Genomic DNA, 15,653 nt, shown 5'->3' with positions numbered 1-15,653 from the left:
TGTAGTTCGGGGCAGTATGGTGGACAGCTTAGTACATCAGTGTTAGGATTTTGAATTTGATCCGTTGCGCAATCGGAAGCCAGTGGAGGGATTGTCAGAGGGGGGTGGCGGAAACGGAGCGGTTGGAAAGGTGAATGAGTCTGGCAGCCGTATTCAGGATCGACTGAAGCGGGGATAGCCAGCGGCGAGGCAGGCCAGTGAGGAGGGAGTTGCAGTAGTCGAGTCGTGATATGATGAGGGTGTGGATGAGCTGTTTAGTGTTTTCTGGGGTTAGGAACGTGCGTATTTTGGCGATGTTGCGGAGGTGGAGTCTGCATGAGTTAGTTAAAGATTGGACTTGGGGCTGGAAGGATAGGTTGGAGTCCAGAATGACACCAAGTACTCTGGCCTGCGGGGCGGGTTTGATGGTGGCGTTTTTTTGGATGTGATGGAGAAGTCAATGTTGGGTGGTGTCCGGGCTGGGGGGAAGACAAGAAACTCGGTTTTGGAGAGGTTCAGTTTAAGGAAGTGGAGCGACATCCAGTCTGATGTGTCGCTCAGTAGGTGTGTGATTCGGGCAGAGACCGAGGGGGTGAGGTGGGGGGTTGAGAGATAGATTTGTGTGTCGTCGGCATAGAGGTGGTAGTTGAAGCCGTGAGAGTGTATGAGTTGGCCAAGGGAGGAAATGTAGATGGAGAAGAGAAGGGGCCCAAGGACAGAGCCTTGAGGGACCCCAACAGAGAGGGGGAGTGAGGGGGAGGTGGTAGCATTATAGGTAACGCTGAAGGAGCGTTGTGACAGGTAGGATGAGAGCCAGGAGAGAGCAGAATCTCTGAGGCCGAGGGAGTGTAGTTTTTTGAGGAGGAGGGGGTGGTCGACTGTGTAGAAGGCCGCAGAGAGGTCAAGGAGTAGGAGCACTGAATAGTGGCCATTAGCTTTGGCGGTTAGCAGGTCGCTGGAGAGTTTGAGAAAGGCAGTTTTGGTGGAGTGTAGGGGACGGAAGCCGGACTGTAGGGGATCGAGGAGGTTGTTGTCATTGAGGTGAGAGCATAGGCGGTGTCAGGAATGGACCTGCCAGTAATGGTGGGACTCACCTGCCTTGTGGGCTGCAGTACCAGGGCTGGCCAGCGGGTGCTCTCAGCAATCAGAGACTCAACCCTGTAGTCAGCCAAACACCTGAAACTGATTACGGAGGTGTATTTAAGGGATGGCCAGTCCTGCAGTCTGTGCCTTGGTGTGTGTTTTTCCATGGGCCCCTGTATCTTGTTACCTGCATTCCTGTTCCTGTTCCTGCCTGACTGACTTGTTGCCGACCCTGCTTGATCCTGACCTCTGCTGACTTCTCCTGTTGATCCCTGGCTTGTGACCCCGACCATTCTCTGCCTGACCCTCTGTACCTACCTGCCCGTTAGTTGCCGTACCCGGCTCGTGACCTGACTACTCTCTGCCTGCTCCTCCTGTTCCTACCTGCCCGATTGTTATTGACCCAGCCTGCTTTACTACGCTTGCATTGTATGTATTGTTATCTGTGGGTGGTTTGGTTTGGTTCGTTTGCACTTTGTTTATGTTTTAGTATTGCACTGCGTTTTGTATTGTTAGTATTAATAAATTATATTGTTTATAACATATCTGAAACCTGCGTTTCCCTGCGTCAGTTCACATACCTCTGGTCATACCCGGAGCCCTGACAGGCGGGTGTAGAGGAGGCGCTCGAGGAGTTTAGATGTAAATGGGAGCAGGGAGATGGGTCTGAGGTTGTTCAGGTCATTGGGGTCCAGGGAGGGCTTTTTAAGTATGGGGGTGATGTGTGCATGTTTCAGAGGGGAGGGGAAAATGCCTGAGGAGAGGGAGAGATTGAAGATGTGGGTGAGGGAGCGTAGGATGGAGGGGGAGGAAGGTCGTAGGAGTTGTGAGGGGATAGGGTCGAGGGGGCAGGTGGTGAGGCGGGCATCAGAGAGGATCTTGGAGACTTCCTCGATGGTAGTAAGGTCAAAGGTGCAGAGTGTTGGGGGAGCTTCAGTATGAGGAATGTAGGGTGGGGTGGAAGTGGAGGTCAGAGCAGTGGTGGGGCCGTGGGAGAGGGGTGATGAGGGGGTAGCTGAGTGAGGGGGAACGGGGTTGGAGGGAGTTTGAGCAGCGACAAAGTCCCTGCGGGTTATGTCGAGGGGGAGGGGGGATGAGGGGGTAGCTGTGTGAGAGGGGACGGGTTGAGACGGCGTGTGAGTTGCGGCGATGTCCTTGCGAATTGTGGCAATCTTGTTTTTGAAGTGATTGGCAATCTCAAGGGCAGTGAGTGAGGTGCTGGGTGGAGGTGGGGGTGGAGAGAGTAGAGAGTTGAAGGTGGAGAAGAGTCGTTAAGGATTGGAGGAGAGGGTCTTGATGAGGGTCAGGAAGTAGGCTTGTTTGGCTGCGTGGAGGGAGGAGGTGTAGGTGTGGAAGGCAGATTTGTAGAGGGTGAAGGCTTGTTGGGATTTTGTTTTGCGCCATAGTCGCTCCAGGGCACGACTGTGTCGTTTGAGGGTTTTGGTGTGATCAGTCTGCCAGGGCTGGAGCGGTCGGGGTCTGATGTTGCGTGTGGTTAAAGGCGCTAGTGAGTCAAGGGCTGTTGACAGCGTGTTGTTGTAGGCGGTCATAGCCAAGTCAGGGCAGGACAGGGGGAGGATGTGGTCATGGAGTTGATCAGCTGCAGAGCGGAGGGGGGCAGGGTTAAGGTTGCAGAGATTACGGCTGGTAGTAGCGTGACATTTGCAGGGGTAGGTGTTGGAGGACGTGGAGATAGAGAAGGTAATCAGGTTGTGGTCAGAGAGAGGGAAGGGGGTGTTAGTGAGGTTGTGGGGAGCGCAGCGGTTGGAGAAGAGAAGATCAAGGATATTACCGTTGGAGTGTGTGGTGGATTGTATGCACTGTGCAAGTGCAAAGGAGGAGGTTAAGTGGAGGAGATGGGATGTGTCTGGGTTGTCGAGGTTGACAGGGATGTTGAAATCCCCAAGGATGATGGTGGGTAGCTCAGAGGAGAGGAAGAAGGGTAGCCAGGAGGAAAAGTCATCCAGGAAACGGGGTATGGATCCAGGAGGCCGGTATATCACAGCAATCTTCAGGGGGGTTGGGGAGAATAGTCGGACGCAGTGGGCCTCGAAGGAGGAGAAGGATAGGGAGGGGGGGTTTGGGAGGACTCGGAAGGTGCTCGGCGGTGACAGGAGCAGACCAACCCCACCACCTTTACGACCGTTAGGCCTGGGTGAGTGGGTCCAGGTGAGACCTCCGTAGGAGAGTGCAGCAGGGGAGGTAGAATCAGTGGGCTGGATCCAGGTTTCCGTGATCGCTAGGAGGTTGAGGGAGCGGGAAACAAAAAGGTCGTGGATGGCGGTAAGCTTGTTGCACACCGATCGGGCGTTCAGGAGTGCACATGAAAATGGGGGGGAGATTTTAGGGAGCAGGGGGACAGATACTAAGTTGCGGGGGTTGCGGTAGGACATGGAGGCGGGAGGGTGTTGTGCGGGTGAGGGAGGTGGTGGAGGGCCAGGATTCGGGGAGATGTCCCCGCGGTTAGGAGGAGAAGGGTGAGAAAGGTGGCATGGGAGCGGGATGTGCAGGAGCGTGAGAAACTACTAGTGGAGGTGTTCGGGTCAGTGGGAGAGTGGAGTAATAGGAGGAGGCGGTGGGTGCCATAGAGGGGTGAAGGAAGCAGTGAGGGCACAATATACAAATGTTTGGGAGGAGCAGAGGGATATAGTGAATGGATTTTGGGAACAGAGTCATCCAATACAATGTACGAGTAACTTGTAATAAACAGGGTGACTTTATTATCTAACTACTACACTGAGAGTGGTCTTCTTTTTTTATTCCTTCTCTAAACATTGGATGGGAGTCTTTTAGAATCTGTTTAGATCTTTGAGAGGAGGATTGATATCTGTCTGGATGAGGATTGCTGGTTCCATGATCTGCACATATTCATCTCCCATTTGAGTTGCCTATATCGACCGGTGTATTTCGGTCAGAATTTGTGGGAAGAGGCTGAACGGGGTGAAAGTGTCCGGACAGGAAGAGGGTGAAAGTGTCCGGACTGGAAGGGGGTGAAAGTGTCCGGACTGGAAGGGGGGAAAGTGTCCGGACTGGAAGGGGGTGAAAGTGTCCGGACTGGAAGGGGGGGAAAGTGTCCGGACTGGAAGGGGGGGAAAGTGTCTGGACTGGAAGGGGGTGAAAGTGTCTGGACTGGAAGGGGGGGAAAGTGGACTGGAAGTGGTTAATTTAGTTTTATGTTGCAGATATTATCCAGAAGGTGTAACAACCATTACTTGTAGATGTGGTGTCATGGGTGTCATGCAGGGGGTTGATTTTTATTTTCTCTTCCCTACAGGCTGAGGATAATGTAGCTGGAGCCTTGGCCTGCACCAAGATCCTGAAGGCTCTCTATAAAGAGGAGGAAGATACCAAAAAAATAGAGGACATGACAGCACTTGCAGACATTTATGAGAAGCGAGCTGCAGGTAACATAAATGTGTTAAGATCACAGCTTACCATCTAATAGAGAACAGGAGGTATGAGGGTCCCGATCATTACAGATTACATCTGATAGGGAACAGGAGGTATGAGGGTCCCGATCATCACAGGTTACATCTAATAGAGAACAGGAGGTATGAGGGTGCCGATCATTGCAGATTACATCTAATAGAGAACAGGAGGTATGAGGGTCCCGATCATCACAGGTTACATCTAATAGAGAACAGGAGGTATGAGGGTCCCGACCATTACAGATTACATCTAATGAAGAACTGGAGGTATGAGGGTCCCGATCATTACAGATTACATCTAATAGAGAACAGGAGGTATGAGGGTCCCGATCATTACAGGTTACATCTAATAGAGAACAGGAGGTATGAGGGTCCCGATCACTACAGCTTACATCTAATGAAGAACTGGAGGTATAAGGTTCATTCTCATTACCGCATGCAGTCTAATGCAAAACAGGAGCTATGAGGCTCCTACTCACTACAACTTACTGTCTATTAGGAAACAGGAGATATGAGGGTCCTACTCATTACAACTTACTGTCTATAAGGAAACAGGATCGAGTGAGGGAGCGGCCGGTAAGTGTGCATTGCAGAGGTGCTGCTGCAACCACATATGCTGGCTGCAGCAGCACCATACTGGAACAGGGGTCAGCAAGTGTAATTGGTGTCAGTGGGAGGAATAGTGCCCCATCATTGGTGTCACTGATATTAATGATGGGGCATTATTCCTCCCACTGACACCAACGATGGGGCATTATTCCTCCCACTGAAACCAACGATGGGGCACTATTCCTCCCACTGATACTAATGATGGAGCACTATTCCTCCACTGATACCAATGATGGGGCACTATTCCTCCCACTGACACCAATGATGGGGCACTATTCCTCCCACTGACACCAATGATGGGGCACTATTCCTCCCACTGACACCAATGATGGGGCACTATTCCTTCCACTGATACCAACGATGGGACACTATTCCTCCCACTGACACCAATGATGGGGCACTATTCCTCCCACTGACACCAATGATGGGGCACTATTCCTCCCACTGACACCAATGATGGGGCACTATTCCTCCCACTGATACCAATGATGGGGCACTATTCCTCCCCACCCCCACTGACACCAACAATGGGGCACTATTCCCCCCACCCCACTGACACCAACGATGGGGCATGATGGCCCCATGAGTTGTCAGTCCGCCCCTGGCTCCTGCCTTGTATCCTAGGCCTTGCTGCTCTCTGTGTTCCTGATCCCAATCTTGGTTCCCCCTTCCCATCTGTTCCCTGCCTCTCCAGTTTACTCTGGTTACCAGTGCTCCTCGTTTTGTACATATTGTATATAGGTAGTTTGTTAGGCTTTAGTTACTCTGTTAGGTTGCTAGTTAAGCATTTTGTCACTTGCTTTATGGTTCACTCATATCTTGATGTTTGCTGTTTTGTTGGTGTTTGCATGTGTTTTGTTTTGCTATTAATACCTTTACTTTTCTGTATATAGTTTGGTCCTAGTTTCCTGAGTGTAGCTACAGATTTGGCCATCCTTGCTGCTGACATAACACTGACGCCCACTAACAACCAGATCAACTTGGGAACTGGAAAGTATTTGCTCTGAGTATTTGCTGTCCTTTATGTTGAGATGCTTCTAGGGAAGGCTATCGGTTGTGTGGAATTGGCATTAGGGAATAAAGACCTTTGCTGCCTGATTTTGCTGGATTGCATTTTGGTAGCACATATCTTAGTTGATCAGGGCAGATATTCATTTGGAGTATAGCCTTTGGTTCAGATTTGTTCTGAATTAGCTTTGTATGTTAACATCTAATGGCCATGATCAAGGGCGGACTGACCATTTGGGAACTCGGGCACTGCCTGAGGGCCCGGGGTCAGTAGGGGACCCCATGAGATGAACCTGGTACCTTTCATAGGCTTTTTTGGGTGTGGTTTGAGTGTGGGCGAGGACACAGGGGCCCCATGATTCCCTATTGCCCGGGGGCCCCATGAGTTGTCAGTCCACCCCTGGCCATGATGTTTTCACTCCTTAGTGTGCCAGAGGTTGAGTCTTTGGTGTGGTTGTTGGAAGATGACACAACTTACTTCTTTGAATAGTACTCAGCTTGCTCCCAGCAGGTGATGTTAGATTGTATTACTGATGTGCTCTTTCTACTCAGACAAGGGAGATATGAACCAAACTTTGTTCAGCCTCTGCTCCAAGTCTGGTCAGAGATATTATTCCCAGTTTCAGTTTATTCACACCAAATTCAGATCTGCCTCTATACATCAAGAATCCCTTCCTCCTTCCTCAACTATAGCTGCTTGTGAGTGTTCCTTCCCTCCTGTATACCAGTACCCTGCATCATTACCACACTAACCCTGATTTTAAGGATCCCCCTACAGTTCTGTTACCCATGGCAACCATCTTCCTCTGCTTCTGCTACTTTCCCTCTATGTTCGCTAGTTAGGGTTGTCACCTCATCCCTTTAAAACCGAACATATATAATTACACAGGTTCTGAGACTAATTTAACCCCCCTGGCGGTATTTCTGAGTGTAGCTCGGGGTTAACATTCAGTACCAAAAGCGGTAACCCCCCCCCCAAGTTACACTCGGGAATACACTACAGCATTGCTCTGGGATCCCTCCAGTACTTACCTTGTCCTTCGCTCCCGCGATGTCCCCCCTGCAGTGTCCCCGGCCATCTCCTCCGGCCAATGCCGGCATCCGTCTTCCGGGTTCCGTTCCCTGCGTCATCGGGACATACGGAGGATGGAACTGGCGGAAAATTCGGAAAAATGTTAAAAGTGACATTCACTAAATACACTAAAATCACATAGTATAACATTCCTGTATCAAACCATTTCACATACATTTTGTCCCGAGTGCTTTGTCCTGCGCCCTGCCTGCATTTTTACTGTTCTTTCTGCCTGGAAACTGAGAAACGTCCATGGCGTCCAAAAAGCGTCCCTTTAGGTCAAAAGCGGTTGTAGACCGGCTAGAGAACAGCGATAGTAAATCAGAACCACTTGCAGAATTGAGTGATAATGATTGGTGGGGGAAATTCATCATCAGACACTGAAAACGATTCTGCGACTTTGCTCAGTGATGTGCGAACTTGGCACTATATTTCACATTTCAGTGTTTTTGGTTTGATTATATTATTGAATTAAATTTATTATTATTATATTATTATTTTTTATGATTATTTATTATATTATAATTTATGATTTTGTGTTTCAAATTTTATCATACCCGGGATGTTTACTAGACTCTTGTTCGGACAGATTTCAGTGAGTTATTCCTAAAAATTACAGGCCTACAATAAACAAAAACAACATATTTCCATGCAAAAAAATGTACCGCTTTGAGCACAGAAATATGGACATAATCAGACTGCTAGGGAGGTTAATGCAGATAAGGCACCAAGTAAGTTTAATTACCACCTCAATCAGCCACAGAGCCTGTGTAGTTATTATGTGTTCAGTTTTAACCACTTGACCTCCAGAGGATTTACCCCCCTTAATGACCAGGTCTCTTTTTGCTACTCGGTGCTGCACTAATGCAACTGATAATTGCGCGGTCATGCAACACTGCACCCAAACAAAATGTACGTCCTTTTTTTCACACAAATAGAGCTTTCTTTCGGTGGTATTTGATCACCTGTGCGGTTTTTATTTTTCACGCTATAAACAAAAAAAGGCCAAAAATTTTGAAGAAAAACAATATTTTTTACTTTCAGCTATAAAAATATATAGTAAACTCAAAGTTAGTTATAAATTTAGGCCAAAATGTATTCTGCTCCATGTTTTTGGTAAAAAAAATCCCAATAAGTGTATATTGATTGCTTTGTGTGAAAGTTATAGCGTCTACAAATTATGGTATAGATACTGCAATTTACGCCAAGTTTTTACTATACAGCGCTGCGATAGTTTAACTAACAATTGCGCGGTCATGCAATGCTGTACATAAATGAAATTTACATACTTTTTTTTCCCACAAATTGAGCTTCCTTTCAGTGGTATTTGATTGCCTGTGCAGTTTTTATTTTTTGCGCTATAAAAAAATGTTGAGGAAAAAAAACAATATTTTGGACTTTTTGCTATAAAACATGTCCAGTAAAAAAAAAATTAAAAATTAAATTTAGTCATAAATTTCTGCCAAAATGCATTCTGCGACATGTCTCTGCTAAAAAAAAACCCAAATACGTGTAAATTAATTGGTTTACGTGAAAGTTATAGCGTTTACAAATGACGGGAAAGATACTGGGATTTTTAGTTTTTTTTATACTAATAATGGCGGCGATCAGCGACTTATGGAGGCAATTAGGGACTTATGGCAGTGACCAGCGACTAATGGCGGGACTGCGGGACTGCGGGCGGACATTCTGACATTGGGGGGTACTGACTTGGGGTCACTGACATCCCCAGTGACACCAATACAGTGATCAGTGCAAAAAAAAAAACACTGACACTGTGCTAATGACACTGGGGAGGAAGGGGTTAAGTTTATTTTTCAGGGAAGGGTTATCTGTGTGAGGGGTGTCTTGGAAATTCGCTTTAACGAATTTCTCCTTACCGTGAGTACTCGCAGTTGGATGCGCAGAAATCCCCCATAAAGCTGTGCGAATCTCGCTTACCACGACTGCAGCTAAATTACACGATTCCTGCCCATCCAAATACTTTAGCTCTGTTGAAATGTGGGGGAATTGGAGCTCCATTGCCCTAGAATGATCACACGACACTCTAAGGCTAGTGTTGCAATTCACATAAGGGCCGGTTTCAGGCTCAGCCCCTGGTTTTATTAAAAATACACACATGCCCCCCACATGAATAAAGTCAATCCCCTCCCACCGAACAATGCAATGGGGAGTGCCTATACACAGGATGTACATTCCGATTGGAGCATAGCCTTTCCTATTATCTATCACTGGTCCTCCCCCATGAGCCTTCTGAGGTCAGCAGACTTCCTCCCCTTCCCCCCCATGAGCCATCTGAGGTCATATTTCCTGTCCTACTAGCTCCCATTGGCATGCAAATCCTTTGTACAAGTATTCCCTAAGCTAAACACCAGTCTGTACCTGGATGGGCCCGGTACGATCTTTATTAAAACACATCCATCCAAGATACAGTTTCAAGTTGGTAATGGGTTGTAAGATATGCATAAGCCTACACGTGGAGTTCACACCGCTTGGCGCCTTGCGTTATGAAGCCCATGTGGTACTATGCTGCTGATATGTGGATACAGGCCCACGGTCTACTGCCAGCGGCATTCGCATCGAATGCCGTGGTGGTATACACGCCGGTCTATAAGCGCAGATCTGCCATCTCATCCATTACCAAGCTGAGTACTGTAATACATACATTGTACATGCGCATGGCCCAATTGCAGCCTTCAGAGCTTTAATTAAGCCACACGAGAGACATATGAATAACACGAATATATGACACATTTAAAGTTCGACCAACAATACAAAATTTCCATGACATTCCCTCCTGTTTTATCATATTCTCCTCGTGTCCCTTCTTGATCTTCTTCAGCTTGATGGGTGTAGTCTCAAACCTCAAAGAGTTCCTGTAGTTGTCCCTGAGAATAAAGCTCCACGGGGTACCTGAAACAACAAGACCCGACGCAGACTCGACGCAAACAGGCTTGATTGAAGCAATGATCCTCAAGAGTGTTGGAACCTTCACTACAGGAAGGCTCTTGCAAAAACCACAAACAGACTTGTGGTATGAATAAGGCTTGTGATCCCACGGTGGTCTGGGGAGATCCAGCAACAGATTCTCAAATTGCCCCTGCAGACGGGGCCACACAAGGCTGGTCTCGACCCAGACAGTTTTCCAAATCGCAGACACAAACCATGATGAGGCTTGAAGCTTGCTTGAAGGTCTTGGAGAATGTGGTCTTCAGAGAGATAAATTAGAGGGAAGCCAGGACGTAATCTGTAGAGAAGGTGGTTGGTTGGTGAGGACTTCCTCCGATCAGTGGTTGGAGTGGGATCCCAGGAGCGGGCATGGAGATGTAGTCGTCTGCCCGAGCTTGGCTTACACGGTCGATGAGGCAACAGGAACATCTCACCGCGGCATATAAAAGGCAGATGAAAAAGAGAAGCATCAGGACATACACTCCCACTTCCTTCAACCAAGATCCGATGGAGAACAGGAAATCTCCCAATCCTCCCAGACCCTTGAACGGATTCCAACCCTCACTAGCTATAGCTCTAGCTTTTCCCTGTAGTTCACTAACTTTGTCCATATGGGCCTGGACCTTGTCATCGGTGTCTTCTATCCAAGTACAACAATCCTCTCCGATGAACTCACAGAACCCCCCTTTGGCGGCTAAAAGATAATCAAGGGCCATCTTCTCCTGAAGCACTAAAATTCCCATCTGCCGTTGTTCTTGGGCAATTTCTCTGACAGCCTCTACGGTCTCGTTAAACATACTATCCACGATGACAGAAAAATTGTTCAGGCGCTTCATAAGTTCTATTCCCCGTCCTGTCCATGAGGGGAACCAAGCCCATGCCTGGTCGCCCTCAGAGAACAGCTCTCTGCGAACTCTCCCTGCCATCCTTACCTTCTTGTGGACCATCAACTCTTCATGATCCATCACTACATAGGATGCGGGGACTAGCTTTATGAGGGCACACGAACCTTTCGCGTTCTGGGGAAATGTTCTATAGGCTGCCGAACCACACAGAAAATAGTATGGACCTGTCAGAGCAGAGCAGGAGGAGTTCCTCGTTCGGCCTCTGGCACTGAGCAACAGTTGCACAGACTGGGGGATTGCTCCCTCAGTCTGCACATCACATCCGTCCTTCCAACACACGTGGTCTGGTCGGTCAGTGTGGTTACTCAGAAGGGAAGTCTGGTTAGTCAGATTGACAGTTATACCTCCCTCACAGGTGGTAGTCCCAACAAACTTGTTACCTGTGCCAAAGCTGATGTTAAAGCACACCTGAGGGCTGCCTAGCTGCCCAGTTACCCATAATGGACTGACGAGGGTCCTACAGGAGCTAGAGCTAATATTGGTGCTAAAACTGATGTTACCTGCTAAAAATGTGTCATTAAGTTCTACCGACAAATGTCTACGTGGGGGCTGACCAGGGGTCCCTTGCTTTTTCATGCCGACGCGGATGTCATATAGGGCATGAACAGCGGCCATTGCGGACATGTGATGACTGGGTGGGGGCTTAGAGCATACCCAACAGTTGGTTTTGTTGGCGGTTCTGGCTAAACGCAGGTGCATTTTAAATAAAAGGTTGGGGTATCTGCCGTCTTTTCCTCTGTTCACACACATGTATGACATACAAACAAAAAGAAAAAGGAAAATGACACCCCTCATTCTCTGGTGTAGCTGAAAAGCTTCTTGCAGTGGCTTGCGTGCACCCAGTTGTCTCGTCCCTCGAGCTTGAGTGAGGTAGGTGTCGTCAGCTGGACTTGGTATGGTCCGGTGAACCGTGGCTCGAGTCCGGTTCTTTGATGTTTCTTTAGGACGACCCAATCACCTGGCTCAATAGAAAGAACACCTGTTATTGCATTTGGATCGGGGAGCGATTCGCGAACCCGATGGTGTATCTTCTGCAGCTCCCGTTGCAGAGATTGCACATAACCTGTAAGCTGTGAATGCAAAGATGACAACTGTTGAGGAAAGTACAACCCTGTTTTTGGGAGGTCCCCCAAACAACACCTCGTAGGGTGACAGCCCATGTGGTTGCCGAGGGGCATTCCGGATGGAATAGGGGGCAATGGGGAGACACTCAGGCCAAGGTTTTTGGGTATCGGCCATGATGTTGGAGATCCTGTTTTTAAGGATTCCGTTAAGACGTTCAACCTTACCGCTACTCTCGGGATGATACGGGGTGTGTAGCCGCTGACTCCAGTTCCACCAAAGAAATGCAGTCGTGTCCTTTGGAAGAGAGGTTAGTAGTGGACAAAGAAGACATGTTAGCAGGAGAGGTGTTAGTATTGTTAGTCGTGTTGCAAAATTCAGCACTGTCATTGCTGTCCTCCCCCCCTTCTCATCTTCCAACACAGGAAGAAGAGAAGCTGGGTTAAGAATAGTGCATCGTTTGATAGTGAGGTTAGTGGGGGTTAGGAGGGCTTTCCCCTGAGAGGGGTACCTTGCCTTGGATCTCCTGTTTTCGCAGGACCGTTCTTGCTGCACCGGTGTCGGTGAGGCAAGGGAGGGGATATTTTAATTCCTCTAGAAAAAGATGGATCTGGGCCGACACCGATTTGTCAACTTCCTATGAGAATTCATAGGAGTTACTTACCATGGTGGTCATAGGGGCGGAGGACTCATCAGGAATGAACTGCCACCGACCTTTAGGTAATTGGGGACAGCTCCTCCTCATGTGCCCCGTTTGGTGGCACTGGAAGCACCTGGGTGGGGGCCTATCCTTCCTGTGACCCAGATCCCTTGGTTTTTCGTGTGGGGTCTGGGACATAAGAACTTTGGCCTTGTCTTGTTTTCTTCTATCCATTTCCCTCTCTATTGCCGCAAGAGTGGAAAGGATAGCAGGGATAGACATCTCATTATATTCGGGTCGGGCCAGAACCAGCCTTTCCCGAATTTTAATATTGATGCCTTCCAAAAATTTGGCCCGCAACAGAATGTGCGTCGCGGTCACCTTTACCCCTTCAGTTGGAGCATCAGGTCCAACTTCCAGATCCGCATCCAGTGCCGTCTGCTTGAGACGGCGCCAGAAACAGGCGCTTTCCTCATTAGGACCCTGGGTGAGCTTCATCATGTCCGTAGTAGAGGTAGCACCATACATTTCTGGAAGCTTTGCCTTTAGCTGTGTACAGAACTCTTTGCCCCCTGAAGTCATCTCCTCATGCGTGGTTATAGAGCACCCTGCAATCACTGTACTGGCCACTTCCATGCCCACCTTAGCCCGCAGGATCTGCGCACAATCTGACCCGCTCATACCATAGCTGAACTGGTTTTGTCCAAACATTCGAGCAAATCCTCTCGGATTGACTCGATAGTCCGGGAGCTCAGCCAGAATAGTGCGGATCTCTGCCGGGGTGAAGGGGACATGCCAAACTACCCGTTCCCCTAAAGTCCATTCCCCCTGTGCATTGGGAGGACCTTCAAATTGCTGCACTCTGACTGGATAGGCCTCGGTCCGGGAAGAGTGCAAGGGCTGACCCAGCTTCATCGGTGGGCTTAGATTAACCACCTCGCTTACTGCACCTTCAGGTTTGAGGTCCCTCAGATCAGGGTATAGCTGGGGGGCAGGGGTCTGATCAGTGGTTCGTAGCGCTTTGATGCAATCCGCCCTGTTTCTTAACCGGGTGTCTATTCCCCTTGATTCACAGATAGTCTGCAAATCGGTTGTTGAGTAGGCTTCATAGTTGGAAACAGAAGGAGCTGGGGTGAAGCAGGAAGAAGGGAGAGGTAGAGGTAGAGGCTGAGGCATAGATACAGAAGACACAGAAGGTACATCAAGAGTGACGTCACTAACAGAAGAGACAGGTGCAGTTATACTTATCTCAGCCACTGTTGGTTGTTGGGGAACCCCAGCAGACCCTGATCCTGCCTGCCTTAGTAGAGTCAGCCCTGAAAGAGCTTCCTCCACCTCTGACACTGGATCCTCCTGTTTTATTCCCTCTGGAGGCCAGGTATACATCACTTGGTTCTTCCGGACAGACACCAGTTTATGTATGCCATGCTTCCCTAATTGGATTGACCTGTGCAGCCATAGCTGTGCGATCTCTAGTTCTGACGCCTGCATCCGTGGTTCAAATTCAGAGATGAATTTTTCCCACCTCCATGCGTCAAATGTACCTTCCCGGGGAATTTCCCATCTGGTACCCTTCGACCATTTATTCCACCTTTTGAGGGGTTCTGTAGACTTCCCCCCCAAACTCACCTTCATCAGTTGTGCAGCTGTCCTTACCCTGAAGAGGGCTGGTTCCCCCACTCACTTCATGGACTGACTACTGCCCATCGTGACTAGTCACTGGTATATATCCCGCGTCCGGGTACCTGTTTACCCCCTGGAGCACTCGGTGGGATCCTACCGAGAGGCCTGATTCCGCCACTTTCCCAGCACAGCGTAATTTATGTGATTCTTATCGATCACCCGAAGCGCATCAAGTGGCGGTCAGACTGAGAGCACACCTCCCACTCCCACAGCGCAATTTATGTGATCCTGACCACCCGAAGTGTTTGTGGTAACCAGGCTAAGTGTTATACTTCCCTGGACCGCCCAATCGCACAGCGTAATTTATGTGGTTCTCATCACCCACTGTGTTTGGCAGGCCACACCGCACAATGATGAAAGTGGCTTTTCTCTTCCTGCACACAGTAGCTAACACAAGTCAAAACAAAAAGAGGGGTTCTTGGATGTTACTTAGGGGTCACTGGTTGGCCAGAAACCTGCTAACTGACCTTTAGGAAATTTGTGTAAAGAAAAAAACTTTCCTAATACACACAGAAAAACCCTTTTTCAACCTGAAAAACTGTTAAAAAGGACAAAGTGGATCCTTATGAAAAACACGGGACGTTTCACAGTAAAACAATTACACAGAGGTAAACCGAAAAACTGCGCCAAAAGTAACCTTGTTGCTGACGCAAAAATCACTCATACCAGCACCGCTAAACGATCTGCGCTACACACGCAATCTTCACTGCAACCACCTAGAACCGTTTACACAAAAAGTCTGCTGGACGTGAAACACGTGACACAGCAGCTTAAAACAAACCCGCTTTACAATAAGGAACTACTTTTAACAGGAAAAACACAAGAAAAACATAATCACTATACAAGAAATCTATGTGCAAAAACCCAGACTTCACCGCGCTCACTAAATGTGGAACACGTGAAGGGAAAACTCGCTTAACACACTTTAAATTGGCTGGCAATACGCAAATTTAAAGCTAAAAGCAAACAAATGAAACTGTAAAAAATTTGGATTAAAAACACAATATGGGTCAAATGCATATAGGAAACTTCATGCACATTGCATAGAGATTACTGCACATGTGGTAGTCAACAAAATGGCCACCAACAGGGAAAGCACATGGTCATTAACAAAATTGCCACCAAACAAAAGGAGTACATGTGGTTAGTCAAGAAAATGACCCCCCACAGGGAAGCACATGGTAACACTAGAATGGCCCCCCACAGAGGAGCACACGGCAGACTCTAGCCTCAAA

The 15,653-nt window shown here is 48.4% G+C and overlaps 2 protein-coding genes across 3 annotated transcripts in view; one reads left to right on the top strand and one right to left on the bottom strand.

Moving 5' to 3' along the window:
• LOC149449524 (transient receptor potential cation channel subfamily M member 2-like) overlaps positions 1-15,653 on the top strand; it is an 80,626-nt gene that overhangs the window by 60,700 nt on the left and 4,273 nt on the right. The window contains exon 14 of the mRNA XM_089693145.1: positions 4,337-4,466. Within this exon, the coding sequence (XP_089549271.1) occupies positions 4,337-4,466 (130 nt within the window). The remainder of the gene's footprint in view (positions 1-4,336; positions 4,467-15,653) is intronic.
• Positions 9,234-15,653, bottom strand: part of LOC149449523 (endogenous murine leukemia virus Env polyprotein from Emv-2 locus-like) — a 37,616-nt gene continuing 31,196 nt past the window's right edge. Inside the window, exon 2 of one of the 2 annotated variants that reach the window (XM_089693146.1) lies at positions 9,234-11,991. In XM_089693146.1, the coding sequence (XP_089549272.1) occupies positions 10,404-11,828 (1,425 nt within the window). In that variant the 5' untranslated portion in view covers positions 11,829-11,991 and the 3' untranslated portion in view covers positions 9,234-10,403. Of the gene's footprint in view, positions 11,996-15,653 lie in introns of both variants that reach the window. The other variant, XM_089693147.1, reaches the window with a different exon arrangement.

Source organism: Staurois parvus, unplaced genomic scaffold (assembly GCF_062004578.1).
Source record: "Staurois parvus isolate SC_StPar_1 unplaced genomic scaffold, SC_StPar_1.0 ptg000615l, whole genome shotgun sequence".
NCBI lineage: Eukaryota > Metazoa > Chordata > Amphibia > Anura > Ranidae > Staurois > Staurois parvus.
The sequence above is the reverse complement of the archived record's forward strand: the minus strand, read 5'-3'. Positions and strand labels throughout refer to the sequence as shown.